At 40.4% G+C, this 19361-nt stretch overlaps 1 protein-coding gene across 1 annotated transcript in view; it reads right to left on the minus strand.

Annotated features, from left to right (window-relative positions):
* The window catches only part of KIF11 (kinesin family member 11), a 61672-nt gene that overhangs the window by 9439 nt on the left and 32872 nt on the right, over positions 1–19361 (minus strand). Inside the window, exon 17 of the mRNA XM_081243090.1 lies at positions 11628–11734. Coding sequence (XP_081099216.1) covers positions 11628–11734 — 107 coding nt within the window. The remainder of the gene's footprint in view (positions 1–11627; positions 11735–19361) is intronic.

Here is a 19361-nt window from a genome sequence, read left to right on the forward strand (position 1 = left end):
GGTTGAGAGTCCGCCTGCCGATGCAGGGGATATGGGTTCGTGCCCCAGTCCGAGAGGATCCCACATGCCGCGGAGCGGCTGGGCCCGTGAGCCATGGCCGCTGAACCTGTGCATCTGGAGCCTGTGCTCCACAATGGGAGAGGCCACAACAGAGAGAGGCACGTGTACCGCAAAAAAAAAAAAAAAATCATTGATGGCTTCCTTCTCTCAGTAAAGTTCCCTGTAATAGCATTCAAAGTCATCTCACAGCAGCATTTGGGGAATGAAGGTTACCCTCTACTACCACTAGATGGTCCACCATGTGAGCAAATCATATGAGGAAGCAAATATGCTGAAAAAATCAACTACAAATTAAGTGAAAATAATTGAAAAAGGAAAAGAAAATTAAGTGGTAAGCTTGGAGGCTATCAACACAAATCCACTTTAAATATAAAGACTTACGCCAAGGGACTTCCCTGGTGGCACAGTGGTTAAGAATCCACCTGCCAATGCAGGAGAAATGGGTTTGAGCCCTGGTCTGGGAAGATCCCACATGCCGCAGAGCAACTAAGCCCATGCACCACAACTACTGAGCCTGTGCTCTAGAGCCCACGAGCCAAAACTACCGAAGCCCTTGCACCTAGAGCCCCTGCTCTGCAACAAGAGAAGCCACTGCAATGAGAAGCCCCTGCTCACCACAACTAGAGAAAGCCTGTGTGCAGCAACAAAGATGCAACACAGCCAAAAATTTTAAAAAAGACTTATGCCAAAAGTAAAGGAATGGAGAAAGCTATATTATGCAAATAGCAATCAAGGGAAAACTGAAGTTTTTGTATTAATTTCAGACAAAGTAGACTTCGGAATAAGGAAAATTATCAAGGATAAAAAGGGACATTACATAATGATAAAAGGGTCAATTATCAGAGATGTATCGACCCTCATGTGTATACATCTAACAACAGAGCATCACTTATGAGGCAAAAATGGACAGAATTCAGAAGAGAAATAGAGAAATCTACAATTATAGCGGGAGATCTCAACACCCCTCTATAAGTAACTGATAGAATAAGTAAACAGAAACTCAGTAAGGATATAGGTGACCTGAACAGCACTACCAATTAACTTGACCTAACTCATGTGTTTAGAACACTTCATCCAACAAAAGCAGAATACATATTTTTCACATATGCGTAGCATAGGAACGAAGCATGCCAGAATAAAACTGCTAATGTTCTGGAAATTAAATTGTTATTGGAACCACAGCCCAAAAAAGTGGCCCAGGACCTGCCTACTTAAAAAACAAGACTTAAACAGGATTCTGAACCTCCTAACATAATAGTCAAAATGTTCAAGATACAATTAAAAAACATTCTGGAAAATCACAACTTAAATGAATAAAGATAACAGGTACCAACACTGAGATAATTCAAATGTTGGAACAATTTGGCAAGGATTTTAAGTAGCCATCATAAAAATGTTTCAATGAGCAACTAAAACACATCTAAAGGGGAGGAACCAAGATGGCAGAGTAGAAGGATGTGCTCTCACTCCCTCTTGTGAGAACACCAGAATCACAGTTAGCTGCTGGACAATCATCAACAGGAAGACACTGGAACTCACCAAAAAAGATACCCCACATCCAAACACAAAGAAGAAGCCAAAATGAGATGGTAGGAGGGGTGCAATCACAGTAAAATAAAATCCCATAAATGCTGGGTGGGTGACTCACAGACTGGAGAACACTTATACCACAGAAGTCCACCCACTGGAATGAAGGTTGTGAGCCCCACATCAGGCTTCCCAACCTGGGGAATCCAGCAACGGGAGGAGGAATTCCTAGAGAATCAGACTTTGAAGGCTAGTGGGATTTGACTGCAGGACTTCGACAGGACTGGGGGAAACAGAGACTCCACTCTTGGAGGGCACACACAAAGTAGTGTTCACATCGGGACCCAGGGGAAGGAGCAGTGACTCCAGCGGAGACTGAACCAGACCTACCTGCTAGTGTTGGAGGGTCTCCTGCAGAGGCGGGGGTGGCTTTGGCTCACCGTGGGGACAAGGACACTAGCAGTACAAGTTCTGGGAAGCATTCCTTGGCGTGAGCCCTCCCAGAGTCTGTCATTAGCCCCACCAAAGAGCCCAGGTAGGCTCCAGTGTTGGGTTGCCTCAGGTGAAACAACCAACAGGGAGGGAACCCAGTCCCACCCATCAGCAAACAAGCAGATTAAAGTTTTACTGAGCTCTGCCCACCAGAGCAACAGTCAGCTCTACCCACCACCAGTCCCTCCCATCAGGAAACTTGCACAAGCCTCTTAGATAGCCTCATCCACCAGAGGGCAGACAGCAGAAGCAAGAAGAACTACAATCCTGCAGCCTGTGGAACAAAAACCGCACTCACAGAAACATAGACAAGAAGAAAAGGCAGAGGGCTATGTACCAGATGAAGGAACAAGATAAAACCCCAGAAAAACAACTAAATGAAATGGAGATAGGCAACCTTCCAGAAAAAGAATTCAGAATAATGACAATGAAGATGATCCAGGACCTCGGAAAAAGAATGGAGGCAAAGATCGAGAAGATGCAAGAAATGTTTAACAAAAACCTAGAAGAATTAAAGAACAAACAAACAGAGATGAACAATATAATAAATGAAATGAAAAATACACTAGAAAGAATCAATAGCACAATAACTGAGGCAGAAGAACAGATAAGTGACCTGGAAGACAGAATGGTGGAATTCGCTGCTGCAGAACAGAATAAAGAAAAACGAATGAAAAGAAATGAAGACAGCCTAAGAGACCTCTGGGACAACATTAAATGCAACAACATTCGCATTATAAGGGTCCCAGAAGAAGAGAGAGAGAAAGGACCCGAGAAAATATTTTGGGAAAGGAAATAACCATCCAAGTCCAGGAAGTGCAGAGAGTCCCAGGAAAGATAAACACAAGGAGAAACACGCCGAGACACATGGTAATCAAATTGGCAAAAATTAAAGACAAAGAAAAATTATTGAAAGCAGCAAGGGAAAAACGACAAATAACATACAAGGGAACTCCTATAAGGTTAACAGCTGATTTCTCAGCAGAAACTCTACAAGCCAGAAGGGAGTGGCATGATATACTTAAAGTGATGAAAGGGAAGAAACTACAACCAACATTACTCTACCCGGCAAGGATCTCATTCAGATTCAATGGAGAAATCAAAAGCTTTACAGACAAGCAAAAGCTAAGAGAATTCAGCACCACCAAACCAGCTCTACAACAAATGCTAAAGGAACTTCTCTAAGTGGGAAACACAAGAGAAGAAAAGGACCTACAAAAAAAACCCCAAAACAATTAAGAAAATGGCAATAGGAACATACATATCAATAATTACCCTAAATGTAAATGGAGTAAATGCTCCCACCAAAAGACACAGATTGGCTGAATGGATACAAAAACAAGACCCATATATATACTGTCTACAAGAGACCCACTTCAGACCTAGGGACACATACAGACTGAAAGTGAGGGGATGGAAAAAGATATTCCATGCAAATGGAAACCAAAAGAAAGCTGGAGTAGCAATACTCATATCAGATAAAATAATCATATCATTTAAAATAAAGAATGTTGGGCTTCCCTGGTGGCCCAGTGGTTGAGAGTCTGCCTGCCGATGCAGGGGACACGGGTTCATACCCCAGTCCGGGAGGATCCCACATGCCGCCGAGCAGCTGGGCCCGTGAGCCATGGCTGCTGGGCCTGCGTGTCCGGAGCCTGTGCTCTGCAATGGGAGAGGCCACAACAGTGAGAGGCCCGTGTACCGCAAAAATTAAGAAAGAAAGAAAAGAATGAAAAGAAAAGGAAAGAAAGAAAGGAAGAAAGGAAGAAAGGAAGAAAGAAAGAAAAAGAAAGTTACAGGAGACAAGGAAGGACACTACATAATGATGAAGGTATCAATCCAAGAAGAAGATATAACAATTATAATTATATAGGTACCCAACATAGGAGCACCTCAATAAATAAGGCAACTGCTAACAGCTATAAAAGAGGAAACCGACAGTAACACAATAATAGTGGGGGACTTTAACACCTCACTTACACCAATGAACAGATCATCCAAAATGAAAATAAATAAGGAAACAAGCTTTAAATGACACAATAGACCAGATAGATTTAATTGATATTTATAGGACATTCCATCCAAAAACAGCAGATTACACTTTCTTCTCAAGTGTGCATGACATTCTCCAGGATAGATCACATCTTGGGTCACAAATCAAGCCTCAGTAAATTTAAGAAAATTGAAATGATATCAAGCATCCTTTCTGACTGCAACACTATGAAATTACAAATGAATTACAGGGGAAAAAAAAAGTAAAAAACACAAACACATGGAGGCTAAACAATATGTTACTAAATAACCAAGAGATCACTGAAGAAATCAAAGAGGAAATCAAAAAATACCTAGAGACAAATGACAATGAAAACACAATGACCCAAAACCTATAGGATGCAGCAAAAGCAGTTCTAAGAGGGAAGTTTATAGGTATAGAAGCCTACCTCAAGAAACAAGAAAATTCTCAAATAGACAATCTACCTTACACGTAAAGGAACTAGAGAAAGAAGAACAAACAATACCCAAAGTTAGCAGAAGGAAAGAAATCATAAAGATCAGAGCAGAAATAAATGAAAAAGAAATGAAGGAAACGATAGCAAAGATCAATAAAACTAAAAGCTGGTTCTTTGAGAAGATAAACAAAATTGATAAACCATTAGCCAGACTCATCAAGAAAAAAAGGGAGAAGACTCAAATCAATAGAATTAGAAATGAGAAAGGAGAAGTAACAACTGACACTGCGGAAATATAAAAGATCATGAGAGATTACTACAAGCAACTCTATGCCAATAAAATGGACAACCTGGAAGAAATGGACAAATTCTTAGAAAGGTATAAGCTTCCAAGACTGAACCAGGAAGAAATAGAAAATATGAACAGACAAACCATAAGTAATGAAATTGAAACTGTGATTAAAAATCTTCCAACAAACAAAAGTCCAAGACCAGATGGCTTCAGAGGTGAATTCTATCAAACATTTAGAGAAGAGCTAACACCCATCCTTCTCAAACTCTTCAAAAAATTGCAGAAGAAGAAACATTCCCAAACTTATTCTAGGAGGCCAGCATCACCCTGATACCAAAACCAGACAAAGATACTACAAAAAAAGAAAATTACAGACCAATATCACTGATGAATATAGATGCAAAAATCCTCAACAAAATACTAGCAAACAGAATCCAACAACACATTAAAAGGATCATACACCATGATCAAGTGGGGTTTATCCCACGGATGCAAAGATTCTTCAATATACACAAACCAATCAATGTGATACACAATATTAACAAACTGAAGAATAAAAACCATATGGTCATCGCAATAGATGCAGAAAAAGTTTTTGACAAAATTCAACACCCATTTATGATAAAAACTCTCCAGAAAGTGGGCATAGAGAGAATCTACCTCAACATAATAAAGGCCATATATGACAATACCACAGCAAACACCATTCTCAATGGCGAAAAACTGAAAGCATTTCCTCTAAGATCAGGAACAAGACAAGGAAGTCCACTCTCACCACTATTATTCAACATAGTTTTGCAAATCCTAGCCATGGCAATCAGAGAAGAAAAGGAATACAAATTGTAAAAGAAGAAGTAACATTGTCACTGTTTGCACATGACATGATACTATACATAGAGAATCCTAAAAATGCCACCAGAAAACTACTAGAGCTAATCAATGAATTTGGTAAAGTAGCAGGATACAAAATTAATGCACAGAAATCTCTGGCATTCCTATACACTAATGATGAAAAATCTGAAAGAGAAATTAAGATAACACTCCCATTTACCATTGCAACAAAAAGAATAAAATACCTAGGAATAAAACTACCTGGGGAGACAAAACACCTGTATGCAGAAAACTATAAGACACTGATGAAAGAAATTAAAGATGATACCAACAGATGGAGAGATATATCATGTTCTTGGATTGGAAGAATCAATATTGTGGAAATGACTATACTACCCAAAGCAATCTACAGATTCAATGCAATCCCAAACAAATTACCAATGGCATTTTTTACGGAACCAGAACAAAAAGTCTTAAAATTTGTATGAAGACACAAAAGACCCTGAATAGCCAAAGCAGTCTTGAGGGAAAAAAATGAGCCAGGAGGCATCAGACTCCCTGACTTCAGACTATACTACAAAGCTACAGTAATCAAGACAATACAGTACTGGCACAAAACAGAAACAAAGATCAATGGAACAACATAGAAAGCCCAGAGATAAACCCACGCACCTATGGTCAATTATTCTATGACAAAGGAGGCAAGGATATACAATGGAGAAAAGGCAGTCTCTTCAGTAAGTGGTGCTGGGAAAACTGGACAGCTACATGTAAAGGAATGAAATTAGAACACTCCCTAACACCATACACAAAAATAAACTCAAAATGGACTCGAGACCTAAATGTAAGACCAGATGCTATAAAACTCTTAGAGGAAAACATAGGAAGAGCCCCCTTTGACATAAATCACAGCAAGATGTTTTTTGACCCACCTCCTAGAGTAATGGAAATAAGAACAAAAATAAACAAATGGGACCTAATGAAACTTAAAAGCTTTTGCACAGCAGAGGAAACCATAAACAAGACGAAAAGATAACACTCAGAATGGGAGAAAATATTTGCAAACGAATCAATGGACAAAGGATTAATCTGCAAAATATATAAACAGCTCATGCAGCTCAATATTAAAGAAACAAACAACCCAATCCAAATATGGGCAGAAGACCTAAATAGACATTTCTCCAAAGAAGACATACAGATGGCAAAGAAGCAAATGAAAAGCTGCTCCACATCACTAATTATTAGAGAAATGCAAATCAAAACTACAATGAGGTATCACCTCACCCCAGTTAGAATGGGCATCATCAGAAAATCTACAAACAACAAATGCTGGAGAGGGTGTGGAGAAAAGGGAAGCTTCTTGCACTGTTGGTGGTAATATAAATTGATACAGCCACTATGGAGAACAGTATGGAGGTTCCTTAAAAAACTAAAAATAGTATTACCATATGACCCAGCAATCCCGCTACTGGGAACATATCCAGAGAAAACCATAATTCAAAAAGACGTATGCACCCCAATGTTCATTGCAGCACTACGTACAATAGCCAGGTCATGGAAGCAACCTAAATGCCCATCGACAGATGAATGGATAAAGAAGATGTGGTACATATATACAATGGAATATTACTCAGCCATTGAAAGGAACGAAATTGGGTCATTTATTGAGACATGGATGGATCTAGAGACTGTCATACAGAGTGAAGTAAGTCAGAAAGAGAAAAACAAATATCGTATATTAACACATGTATGTGGAACCTAGAAAAATGGTACAGATGAACCGGTTTGCTGGGCAGAAGTTGAGACACAGATGTAGAGAACAAATGTATGGACACCAAGGAGGGAAAGCCGTGGGGGGATGGGGATGGTGGTGTGATGAATTGGGCGATTGGCATTGATATGTATACACTGATGTGTATAAAATTGATGACTAATAAGAACCTGCTCTATGAAAAAATAAATAAAATAAAAATCCAAAAAAAACACCCCACATCTAAAGGAAATTCCCTGGAGGTCCAGTGGTTAAGACTCCATGCTCTCACTGCCAAGGGCCTGGGTTCAATCCATGGTTGGGGAACTAAGATCCCACAGGCTGCGAGGTGCGGCCAAAAAAAAAAAAAAGAAAACACATGTAAAAAAAAAAAAAGAGAGAATCTTAACAAGAAATAGAAGAGATTTAAGAAAAAAGAAGCAAATGAAAATTATAAACTGAAAAAAGCGGTAACTGAAATAAAACACCTTACTGAATGCGTTCAATATTAGGTTAGAGATGACAAAGGAAGGGTCAGTGGACATAAAGACAAAGACAGATTACAGGATATACTCAATCAATCAACGAAGAGAAAATAGACTAGTATCTATAGCCTCAGAGACCTATGGGACCATAATAAAAGATCTAACATTTGTGTCATCATAGTTCTAGAAGCAGAGGAGAAAAATATAGGGCTGATAAAATGTTCAAAGAAATAATGAAGGGAGTTCCCTGGTGGTCCAGTGGTTAGGACTCAGTGCTTTCACTGCTGTGGCCCAGGTTAAATCCCCGGTTAGGGAACTAAGATCCCACAAGCCAAGCAGTGTCACCAAAAAACAAACAAACAGACAGACAATTCTTGGTTTAAAAAAAAAAAATGAAAAGAAAGAATGGATGAAAATTTACAAGTTTGGTGAAAGGCATAAGTCTACAGATTCAAGAAGCTGAGCAAACCCAAATTGGATTAACTCAAAGAAATACATAAGGAGACACAATATAGGGGCTTCCCTGGTGGCGCAGTGGTTGACAGTCCGCCTGCCGATGCAGGGGACATGGGTTCCTGCCCCAGTCTGGGAAGATCCCACATGCCGCGGAGCGGCTGGGCCCATGAACCATGGCCACTGAGCCTTCACGTCTGGAGCCTGTGGTCCGCAATGGGAGAGGCCACAACAGTGGCCTGTGTACCGCCAAAAAGAAGACACAATATAATCAAACTTCTAAAAACTAAGGACAAACAAAAAATGTTGAAACCAGCTACAGAGAAACTACCTATAGGTGAACAATCATTTGAATGACATGGATTCAAATGATTGGATTTCTCATCTCATGGAGACCAAAAGGAAATGAAACAACATATTCCAGGTGCTGAAAGAAAAGACCTGTCAACCCAGAATTCTATAGCCAGTGAAATTATTTTTCAGGAATGAAAGGAAAGTCAAGATATTCTCAGACAAAGGAAAATAGCATTTGTGACCAGCAGACCTGTTTGGAACTTCAGAAAGGAACAATTTAATGGGCAAAAATAGGGGTAAATATCAGAATACCCTTATCCTCATGAGTTTAGAATATCTATAGATATTCTATAGATGAATCTATAGATGAATCTTGAGAAACTCCATACCTCATACAAAAAATTAAAAATAGATCATGTCTTTAAATCTTTCTTCTAAAAGAAATCATAAGGCTGATCAGAATATATGATAAGGATGTGAGACTGGCAAGCAATGAGGCTATAAAGCAACACTAAACACTAGTGCAGGAATCAGCTTTTCTTAAAAACTTTTTCTTAGAAATCCAGATAGCAAATATTTTAGGTTTACAGGTATATAGTCTTTGATGTAACCTTTGCAGTGCAAAGGCAGTCAAAGATAGCTAAAGGCAACACATAAACAAACAGGCAGATTGAGTAAACCAACATGACCGTGTCCAATAAAATTACTTGAAGTAGCAGGCATCCGGCCCAGCAGCCATAGTTTGCCAAACCCTACTCTAATTAGTAAGTATATATTTCATCATGGATATGGGTTAGAAATTGTGAAATTACTTAATGTGTATTCTAAAATTGAGCAAATAGGTAGATATATTGTGGATGAGAGCCAGGTTTCTGTCTGAAAAGGGAGCACAAATACAGAAAAGAAAGATATTTAAGTGCACGTATATATACACATTCACACATGTATTTCTAGCTATGTCCACCTAGGGAGCCTTAGAAGAAATGACACCACAGTAGCAATAAGAACACCTAGTGCCCAGATCTTGGTTTATATTAATATGATTTTAGAGCTGGGGCTGAGAAAGTACAAGATACCTGGAATATCTTGCTATATCAGAAAGTAAGAAAATGCTCAAAAAGGACAGGTCATATCAAAAGGACACAGGAGATAAGTTGAAGAGGCTCTCACTAGCCAAAACTGGGATAATTTGAAAATCAGAATAAATAATAGTGGACTATACCCAGAGGATAAAAGAATGCATGAGTACTTGCTAACATAAATAAATGAATAAGAATAAATGGCAAGGGGCTCCCCTGGTGGTGCAGTGGTTGAGAATCCACCTGCCAATGCAGGGAACACAGGTTTGAGCCCTGGTCTGGGAGGATCCCACATGCCGTGGAGCAACTAAGCCCGTGCGCCACAGCTACTGAGCCTGCGCTCTAGAGCCCGTGAGCTGTAGCTACTGAGCCCGTGTGCCACAACTTCTGAAGTGAGCGCACCTAGAGCCTGTGCTCCGCAACAAGAGAAGCCACTGCAATGAAAAGCCCATGCACTGCAAGGAAGAGTAGCCCCCGCTTGCTGCAACTAGAGAAAGCCTGCATGCAGCAACAAAGACCCAACACAGTTAAAAATAAATAAATTTAAAAAAAAAAAGAAGAAATGGCAGGACAAAGGGAAAATTCTTCCTCTCAGTAGAATGCCAACTAACAAATGTTGAAGGAATGATGGGATCAGAAATACATATCAAGGGCTCCCCTGGTGGCGCAGTGGTTAGGAGTCCGCCTGCCGATGCAGGGGACACGGGTTCGTGCCCCGGTCCAGGAGGATTCCACATGCCACGGAGCGGCTGGGCCCGTGAGCCATGGCCGCTGGGCCTGCGCGTCCAGAGCCTGTGCTCCACAACGGGAGAGGCCGCAGCAGTGAGAGGCCCACGTACCACCCCCCCAAAAAAGAAATACATATCAATAGATTCTAAGAGGAACAGGATACTTATATAGTTTCAAAGTATCTCCCCTTATGTTCTTTATTAATTGCAAAGGAAATCTAGAGGACAACATTACAACCAAATTATCAAAGTTAAACCTCTTGATATCTGAGATGCACTAAGAACATACCACCTTTGTGGTCTTCTTGATAACTGCAACTAATCATGAAAGCCAACCCCAACTGAGGGACATTGTACTAAATAAATATTCTATGCTCTTTGAAAAAAAGCTATAAAAGACAAAAACTAAGGAACTGCTCCATATTAAAGAAGACTCAAGAGACATGACAATTAGGGCTTCCCTGGTGGCGCAGTGGTTGAGAGTCCGCCTGCCGATGCAGGGGACACGGGTTCGTGCCCCGGTCTGGGAAGATCCCACATGCCGCAGAGCAGCTAGGCCCGTGAGCCTTGGCTGCTGAGCCTGCGCGTCCGGAGCCTGTGCTCCGCAATGGGAGAGGCCACAACAGTGAGAGGCCCGTGTACCGCAAAACAAAAAACAAAACAAACAAACAAAAAAGAGATATGACAATTAAATGCAATGTGTGATCCTGAATTAAATCCTGGACCAGGAGGAAAATCTTTTTCTTTTCTTATAAAGAACATTAGTGAGAGAATTGGCAAAATTTGAAATAGGTCTGTATATTAGATAATAGTAGTTCTCAATATTAATTTTCTAATTTAAAATAACTATTATAATAGATAATTAATAAAGACCTACTATATAGTACAGGGAACTCTACTCAATATTCTGTAATAACCTGCATGGGAAAAGAATCTAAAAAAGAACAGATACATGCATATGTATAAGTGATTCACTTTGCTGTACACCTGAAGCTAACACAACATTGTAAATCAACTATACTCCAAAAAAATTTTTTTTAAATTTTTTTAAAGAAAATAATTATTATATAAGATAGTAGCTTATATTTTTAGGATACACACTGAAGTATTTGGGGGAAAGTGGAGATTATAAAGACTGTAACTTATTCAGAAAAGATATATTAAAAAGAATTTTAAAACATCTTACTGCTCTGTATTTTCTTGAACACTGCTAAGTGGTTTCCACATGTTTTCACACTTTTCCTCCAAAGCACAGAATCTCTCCTTCCAAAGATTGATTAACTGGCAAAGTTCCTGTAAGAAAGGTGTGGGGAAGGAAAAGACTGAAATTATAACAGTTCAACTTTTTTTCTATACTGATATAAAGTATTTTCCCATAGGTGAGAATTATAAAAATTCCTGACAACAGATCTTTAACACCATCTCTCTCACATACAGGAGATTTCTAGAAGTGATATTAAATGGATAATAATATTACAGGCATTTCTAAAAAAGTAAATAATTAGCAAACATTCTTCTTTTAACTATAAGTAACAAGTTACTTTCCGAGTACCTCAAAACTAACCAAATACACCAAAATGTCACATTGTGTTTGAGAACCATTTTGACAGATATACATAGTTGCTTCTTAACTGATAACACTACTAGAAGACAAAGTAATGCTGAAAATCTAATGGGTCAAGAAGTCCAAAAATATTATCAGTTAATAGAGCTGAAACATTTTACAGAACTTAGTTGGATCATATTAATAAGATGTAAATAGAGGGAATTCCCTGACAGTTCAGTGGTTGGGACACTGTGCTTTCACTGCCAAGGGTGCGGGTTCAATCCCTGGTTGGGGAACTAAGATCCCGCAAGCCTCGAGGTGTGGCCAAATAAATAAATAAATAGAGCTTAACCTTTTCTCATACTTGGGATCTTTAAACACATTTCTGAATAACACATCAGCTGACAATATACATCTAACATTTTGATTATGAATAGAGTGTCAGTATTTTTACTAATCTCAAAGTAGAGGGAAATGCAGGTATTTTCAGATTTATCTACATGTAACCAGGTGTTCAGAGTTTACATCACTGGTTTGTTAGCACTAACCTCAAGTTCTAGAATATCTCAGAAATAGCTCAGTTAGTAAACTTGCTTTCTTTAAGCCAGGGAAGTCAAACCACTCATGCTAAAATACTTTTCACGGCACAGGTGGATTTTTTTTTTAAATATTAGGATGTTTTTAAGAGCTTTTTTTTTTTTTTTTGGCTGTGTCAGGTCTTAGTTGCGGCATGTAGAATCTTCATTGAGGTATGCAGGATCTTTCATTGCGGCGTGTGGACTCTTCCTTGCAGCATGCAGGCTTCTCTCTAGTTGTGGTGCGACAGTTCCAGACCATGTGGTCTCTGTAGTTTGTGGCACGCAGGCTCCCTAGTTAAGGTGCATGGGCTCAGTAGTTGTGGCGCACGGGCTTAGTTGCCCCACAGCATGCAGGATCCCAGGTCCCTGACCAGGGATTGAATCCACGTCCCCCGCATTGTAAGGTGGATTCTTTACCACTGGACCACCAGGGAAGTCCTGTTTTGTTTGTTTTTAAACAGTTGCTTGCCAATTTTAAACATTTCAAAACAGCTAATTAATAAAAAGCTGATCTACATACCTAAAAAGATCTAGGCAGGTTTAAGGTAAACTTGTTGCAATTTCAAACAGCAAGAATATGTGCTAGAAACATATAGAAGAGCCCCTCAAAAATGGATGCCTTTCAGGCAGTATAATCACCACTACGGCTATAAGGGGATCTAACTATTGTAAGATGCCCTTGAGGCCTCAGTTCCCTCATTAGAAAACTAGGCTAGTAATAGAACCTGTATCTGTATTGGTGGGTGGGAGGAATAAACACATAGGAGTTGCTCAATAAATGTTAACTATCATTTGTACTGATTTCCAATATTAACCTTTTGTCTGAAAAGGTTCATGCTTATCAATTAGGGAAACAAATAATCTTAAAGTTGCTTTCTTTTTTTTCTTTCTCATTCCATTCAAGAGGGTTTTGTTTTGTTGTTTTTTCAGCCGTGCTGTGCAGCTTGCAGAACCTTAGTTTCCCCACCAGGGATGGAACTGGGCCATGGCAGTGAAAGCACCAAGTCCTAACCACTGGAATGCCAGGGAATTCCCTCAAGAGGGTATTAAATCATTTATTGATTACACATGATAATGGATGATATACAAGCTTCATTCCCATCTAGAACTTCATCTGGTACCATAAGTCAATTTAGATATATTGCATAGGACGTGCCAACAATCATATTAATAACCAAAAAACTCCATTACTTTGCTTGGGTGACCCTTTTTTTTTTTTTTTCCGTACGCGGGCCTCTCACTGTTGTGGCCTCTCCCATTGCGGAGCGCAGGCTCAGCAGCCATGGCTCACGGGCCTAGCAGCTCTGCGACATGTCGGATCTTCCCGGACTGGGGCACGAATCCGTGTCCCCTGCATAGGCAGGCAGACTCTCAACCACTGCACCACCAGGGAAGCCCTGGGTGACCCTTTTAACTGTGAACTCCAGGTCACAACACAGTAACTGTCAGTTCGACTACACTAAGGTTTCTGAAGACAATGTCTTCTCCACCCAAGCAGGTTGTAAATAAATTTGGAACCTGCCATCACCATGAAGAAATTCTAACTTCACACTGTTGGTGTAGTTTACCAAGATGGCTTCAGAGTAGACTAACTTCACACAGCACATTTTAAAAAAGACATGTATATTCAGTGTCATGATCAGACTATTACATTTAGCAACCAACAGCACAGGTGCAAAAAAAAAAAAACCTACATTAAAACACTCTGTTGGGAGACTTCCGGGTAAGATGGTGCAAGAGTAAGACGCGGAGATCACCTTCCTCCCCACGGATACACCAGAAATACAGCTACACGTGGAACAACTCCTACAGAACACCTACTGAACGCTGGCAGAAGACCCCAGACCTCCCAAAAGGCAAGAAACCCCCCACATACCTGGGTAGTGCAAAGCGGAGAGATCCCCACACAGAGGATCGGTGCCGAGCGGCACTCACCAGCCCGAGAGGCTTGTCTGCTCGCCTGCCGGGGCGCGCAGCACTGGAAGCTGAGGCTCGGGCTTCGGTCAGAGTGCAGGGAGAGGACTGGGGCTGGCGGCGAGAACTCAGCCTGAAGGGGGCTAATGTGCCACAGCTAGCCGGGAGGGAGTCCGGGAAAACTCTGGAGCTGCCGAAGAGGCAAGAGACTTTTTCTTCCCTCTTGGTTTCCTGGTGCGCGAGGAGAGGGGATTAAGAGCGCTGCTTAAAGGGGCTCCACAGACGGGCGCGAGTCGCGACTGAAAGCGCGGAGCCCAGTGACGGGCGTGGGACGCTGGGGCTGCTGCTGCCGCCGCCAAGAAGCCTGTGTGCGAGCGCAGGTCACTGCCCACACCGCCATTCCGGGAGCCTGTGCAGCCCACCACTGCCGGGGTCCCGGGATCCAGGGGCGGCTTCCCTGGGAGAACGCACGGTGCGCCTCGGGCTGGTGCAACGTCACGCCGACCTCTGCCGCTGCAGGCTCGCCCCGCACTCCGTGCCCCTTCCTCCCGCCCGGCCTAAGTGAGCCAGAGTCCCCGAAGAGGCTGCTCCTTTAACCCTGTCCTGTCTGAGCGAAGAACAGACGCCCTCCGGCGACCTACACGCAGAGGCGGGGCCAAATCCAAAGCTGAGACCCAGGAGCTGTGAGAACAAAGAAGAGAAAGGGAAACCTCTCCCAGCAGCCTCAGAAGCAGCGGATTAAAGCTCCACAATCAACTTGATGTACCCTGCATCTGTGGAATACATGAATAGACAACACATCATCCCAAATTGAGGAGCCCCGAGTCAGTGCTGTGCCTCTGAGGTGGGAGAGCCAACTTCAGGACACTGGTCCACAAGAGACCTCCCAGCTCCACATAATATCAAACGGCGAAAATCTTCCAGAGATCTCCATCTCAACACCAGCACCCAGCTTCACTCAACGACCAGCAAGCTACAGTGCTGGACACCCTAAGCCAAACAACTAGCAAGACAGGAACACAACGCCACCCATTAGCAGAGAGGTGGCCTAAAATCATAAAAAGTCTGCAGACACCCCAAAACACACCACCAGACGTGAACCTGCCCACCAGAAAGACAAGATCCAGCCTCATCCACCAGAACACAGGCACTAGTCCCCTCCACCAGGAAGCTTACACAACCCACTAAACCAACCTTAGCCACTGGGGACAGACACCAAAAACAACGGGAACTACGAACCTGCAGCCTGCAAAAAGGAGACCCCAAACACAGTAACATAAGCAAAATGAGAAGACAGAAAAACACACAGCAGGAGAAGGAGCAAGATAAAAACCCACCAGACCTAACAAATGAAGAGGTAATAGGCAGTCTACCTGAAAAAGAATTCAGAATAATGATGGTAAAGATGATCCAAGATTCTATTTCCCAGATCCAAAATCTTGGAAATAGAATAGACAAAATGCAAGAAACAGTTAACAAGGACCTAGAAGAACTAAAGATGAATCAAGCATCGATTAAAAACACAATACATGAAATAAAAAATACTCTAGATGGGATCAATAGCAGAATAACTGAGGCAGAAGAACGGATAAGTGAGGTGGAAGATAAAATAGTGGAAATAACTGCTGCAGAGCAAAATAAAGAAAAAAGAATGAAAAGAACAGAGGACAGTCTCAGAGACCTCTGGGACAACATTAAACGCACCAACATTCGAATTATAGGGGTTCCAGAAGAAGAAGAGAAAAAGAAAGGGACTGAGAAAATATTTGAAGAGATTATAGTTGAAAACTTCCCTAATATGGGAAAGGAAATAGTTAATCAAGTCCAGGAGGCACAGAGAGTCCCATACAGAATAAATCCAAGGAGAAATACGCCAAGACACATATTAATCAAACTGTCAAAAATTAAACACAAAGAAATCATATTAAAAGCAGCAAGGCAAAAACAACAAATAACACACAAGGGAATCCCCATCAGGATAACAGCTGATCTCTCAGCAGAAACTCTACAAGCCAGAAGGGAGTGGCAGGACATAATTAAAGTGATGAAGGAGAAAAACCTGCAACCAAGATTACTCTACCCAGCAAGGATCTCATTCAGATTTGATGGAGAAATTAAAACGTTTACAGACAAGCAAAAGCTGAGAGAGTTCAGCACCACCAAACCAGCTTTACAACAAATGCTAAAGGAACTTCTCTAGGCAAGAAACACAACAGAAGTAAAAGACCTACAATAACGAACACAAAACAATTAAGAAAATGGGAACAGGAACATACACATCGATAATTACCTTAAATGTAAATGGACTAAATGCTCCCACCAAAAGATACAGATTGGCTGAATGGATACAAAAACAAGACCCATATATATGCTGTCTACAAGAGACCCACGTCAGACCTAGAGACACATACAGACTGAAAGTAAGGGGATGGAAAAAGATATTCCATGCAAATGGAAACCAAAAGAAAGCTGGAGTAGCAATTCTCATATCAGACAAAATAGACTTTAAAATAAAGACTACTAGAAGAGACAAAGAAGGACACTACCTAATGATCAAGGGATCGATCCAAGAAGAAGATATAACAATTATAAATATTTATGCACCAAACATAGGAGCACCTCAATACATAAGGCAAATACTAACAGCCATAAAAGGAGAAATCGACAGTAACACAATCATAGTAGGGGACTTTAACACCCCACTTTCACCAATGGACAGATCATCCAAAATAAAAATAAATAAGGAAACACAAGCTTTAAATGATACATTAAACAAGATGGACTTAATTGATATTCATAGGACATTCCATCCAAAAACAACAGAATACACATTTTTCTCAAGTGCTCATGGAACATTCTCCAGGATAGATCATATCTTGGGTCACAAATCAAGCCTTGGTAAATTTAAGAAAATTGAAATTGTATCAAGTATCTTTTCCGACCACAATGCTATGAGACTAGATATCAATTACAGGAAAAGAGCTGTAAAAAATACAAACACATGGAGGCTAAACAATACACTACTTAATAACGAAGTGATCACTGAAGAAATCAAAGAGGAAATTAAAAAATACCTAGAAACAAATGACAATGGAGACACGACGACCCAAAACCTATGGGATGCAGCAAAAGCAGTTCTAAGAGGGAAGTTTATAGCAATACAATCCCACCTTAAGAAACAGGAAACATCTCGAATAAACAACTTAACCTTGCACCTAAAGCAATTAGAGAAAGAAGAACAAAAACATCCCAAAGTTAGCAGAAGGAAAGAAATCATAAAAATCAGATCAGAAATAAATGAAAAAGAAATGAAGGAAACGATAGCAAAGATCAATAAAACTAAAAGCTGGTTCTTTGAGAAGATAAACAAAATTGATAAACCATTAGCCAGACTCATCAAGAAAAAAAGGGAGAAGACTCAAATCAATAGAATTAGAAATGAAAAAGGAGAAGTAACAACTGACACTGCAGAAATACAAAAGATCATGAGAGATTACTATAAGCAACTCTATGCCAATAAAATGGACAACCTGGAAGAAATGGACAAATTCTTAGAAATGCACAACCTGCCAAGACTGAATCAGGAAGAAATAGAAAATATGAACAGACCAATCACAAGCACTGAAATTGAAACTGTGATAAAAAATCTTCCAACAAACAAAAGCCCAGGACCAGATGGCTTCACAGGCGAATTCTATCAAGCATTTAGAGAAGAGCTAACACCTATCCTTCTGAAACTCTTCCAAAATATAGCAGAGGGAGGAACACTCCCAAACTCATTCTACGAGGCCACCATCACCTTGATACCAAAACCAGGCAAGGATGTCACAAAGAAAGAAAACTACAGGCCAATATCACTGATGAACATAGATGCAAAAATCCTCAACAAAATACTAGCAAACAGAATCCAACAGCACATTAAAAGGATCATACACCATGATCAAGTGGGGTTTATTCCAGGAATGCAAGGATTCTTCAATATACGCAAATCAATCAACGTGATACACCATATTAACAAACTGAAGGAGAAAAACCATATGATCATCTCAATAGATGCAGAGAAAGTTTTCGACAAAATTCAACACCCATTTATGATAAAAACCCTGCAGAAAGTAGGCATAGAGGGAACTTTCCTCAACATAATAAAGGCCATATATGACAAACCCACAGCCAGCATCATCCTCAATGGTGAAAAACTGAAACCATTTCCACTAAGATCAGGAACAAGACAAGGTTGCCCACTCTCACCACTCTTATTCAACCTAGTTTTGGAAGTTTTAGCCACAGCAATCAGAGAAGAAAAGGAAATAAAAGGAATCCAAATCGGAAAAGAAGAAGTAAAGCTGTCACTGTTTGCAGATGACATGATACTATACATAGAGAATCCTAAAGATGCTACCAGAAAACTACTAGAGCTAATCAATGAATTTGGTAAAGTTGCAGGATACAAAATTAATGCACAGAAATCTCTGGCATTCCTATATACTAATGATGAAAAATCTGAAAGTGAAATCAAGGAAACACTCCCATTTACCATTGCAACAAAAAGAATAAAATATCTAGGAATAAACCTCCCTAAGGAGACAAAAGACCTGTATGCAGAAAATTATAAGACACTGATGAAAGAAATTAAAGATGATACAAATAGATGGAGAGATGTACCATGTTCTTGGATTGGAAGAATCAACATTGTGAAAATGACTCTACTACCCAAAGCAATCTACAGATTCAATGCAATCCCTATCAAACTACCACTGGCATTTTTCACAGAACTAGAACAAAAAATTTCACAATTTGTATGGAAACACAAAAGACCACGAATAGCCAAAGCAATCTTGAGAACGAAAAACGGAGCTGGAGGAATCAGGCTCCCTGACTTCAG

Source organism: Mesoplodon bidens, assembly GCF_964165515.1.
Source record: "Mesoplodon bidens genome assembly, chromosome: 1".
Lineage (NCBI taxonomy): Eukaryota > Metazoa > Chordata > Mammalia > Artiodactyla > Ziphiidae > Mesoplodon > Mesoplodon bidens.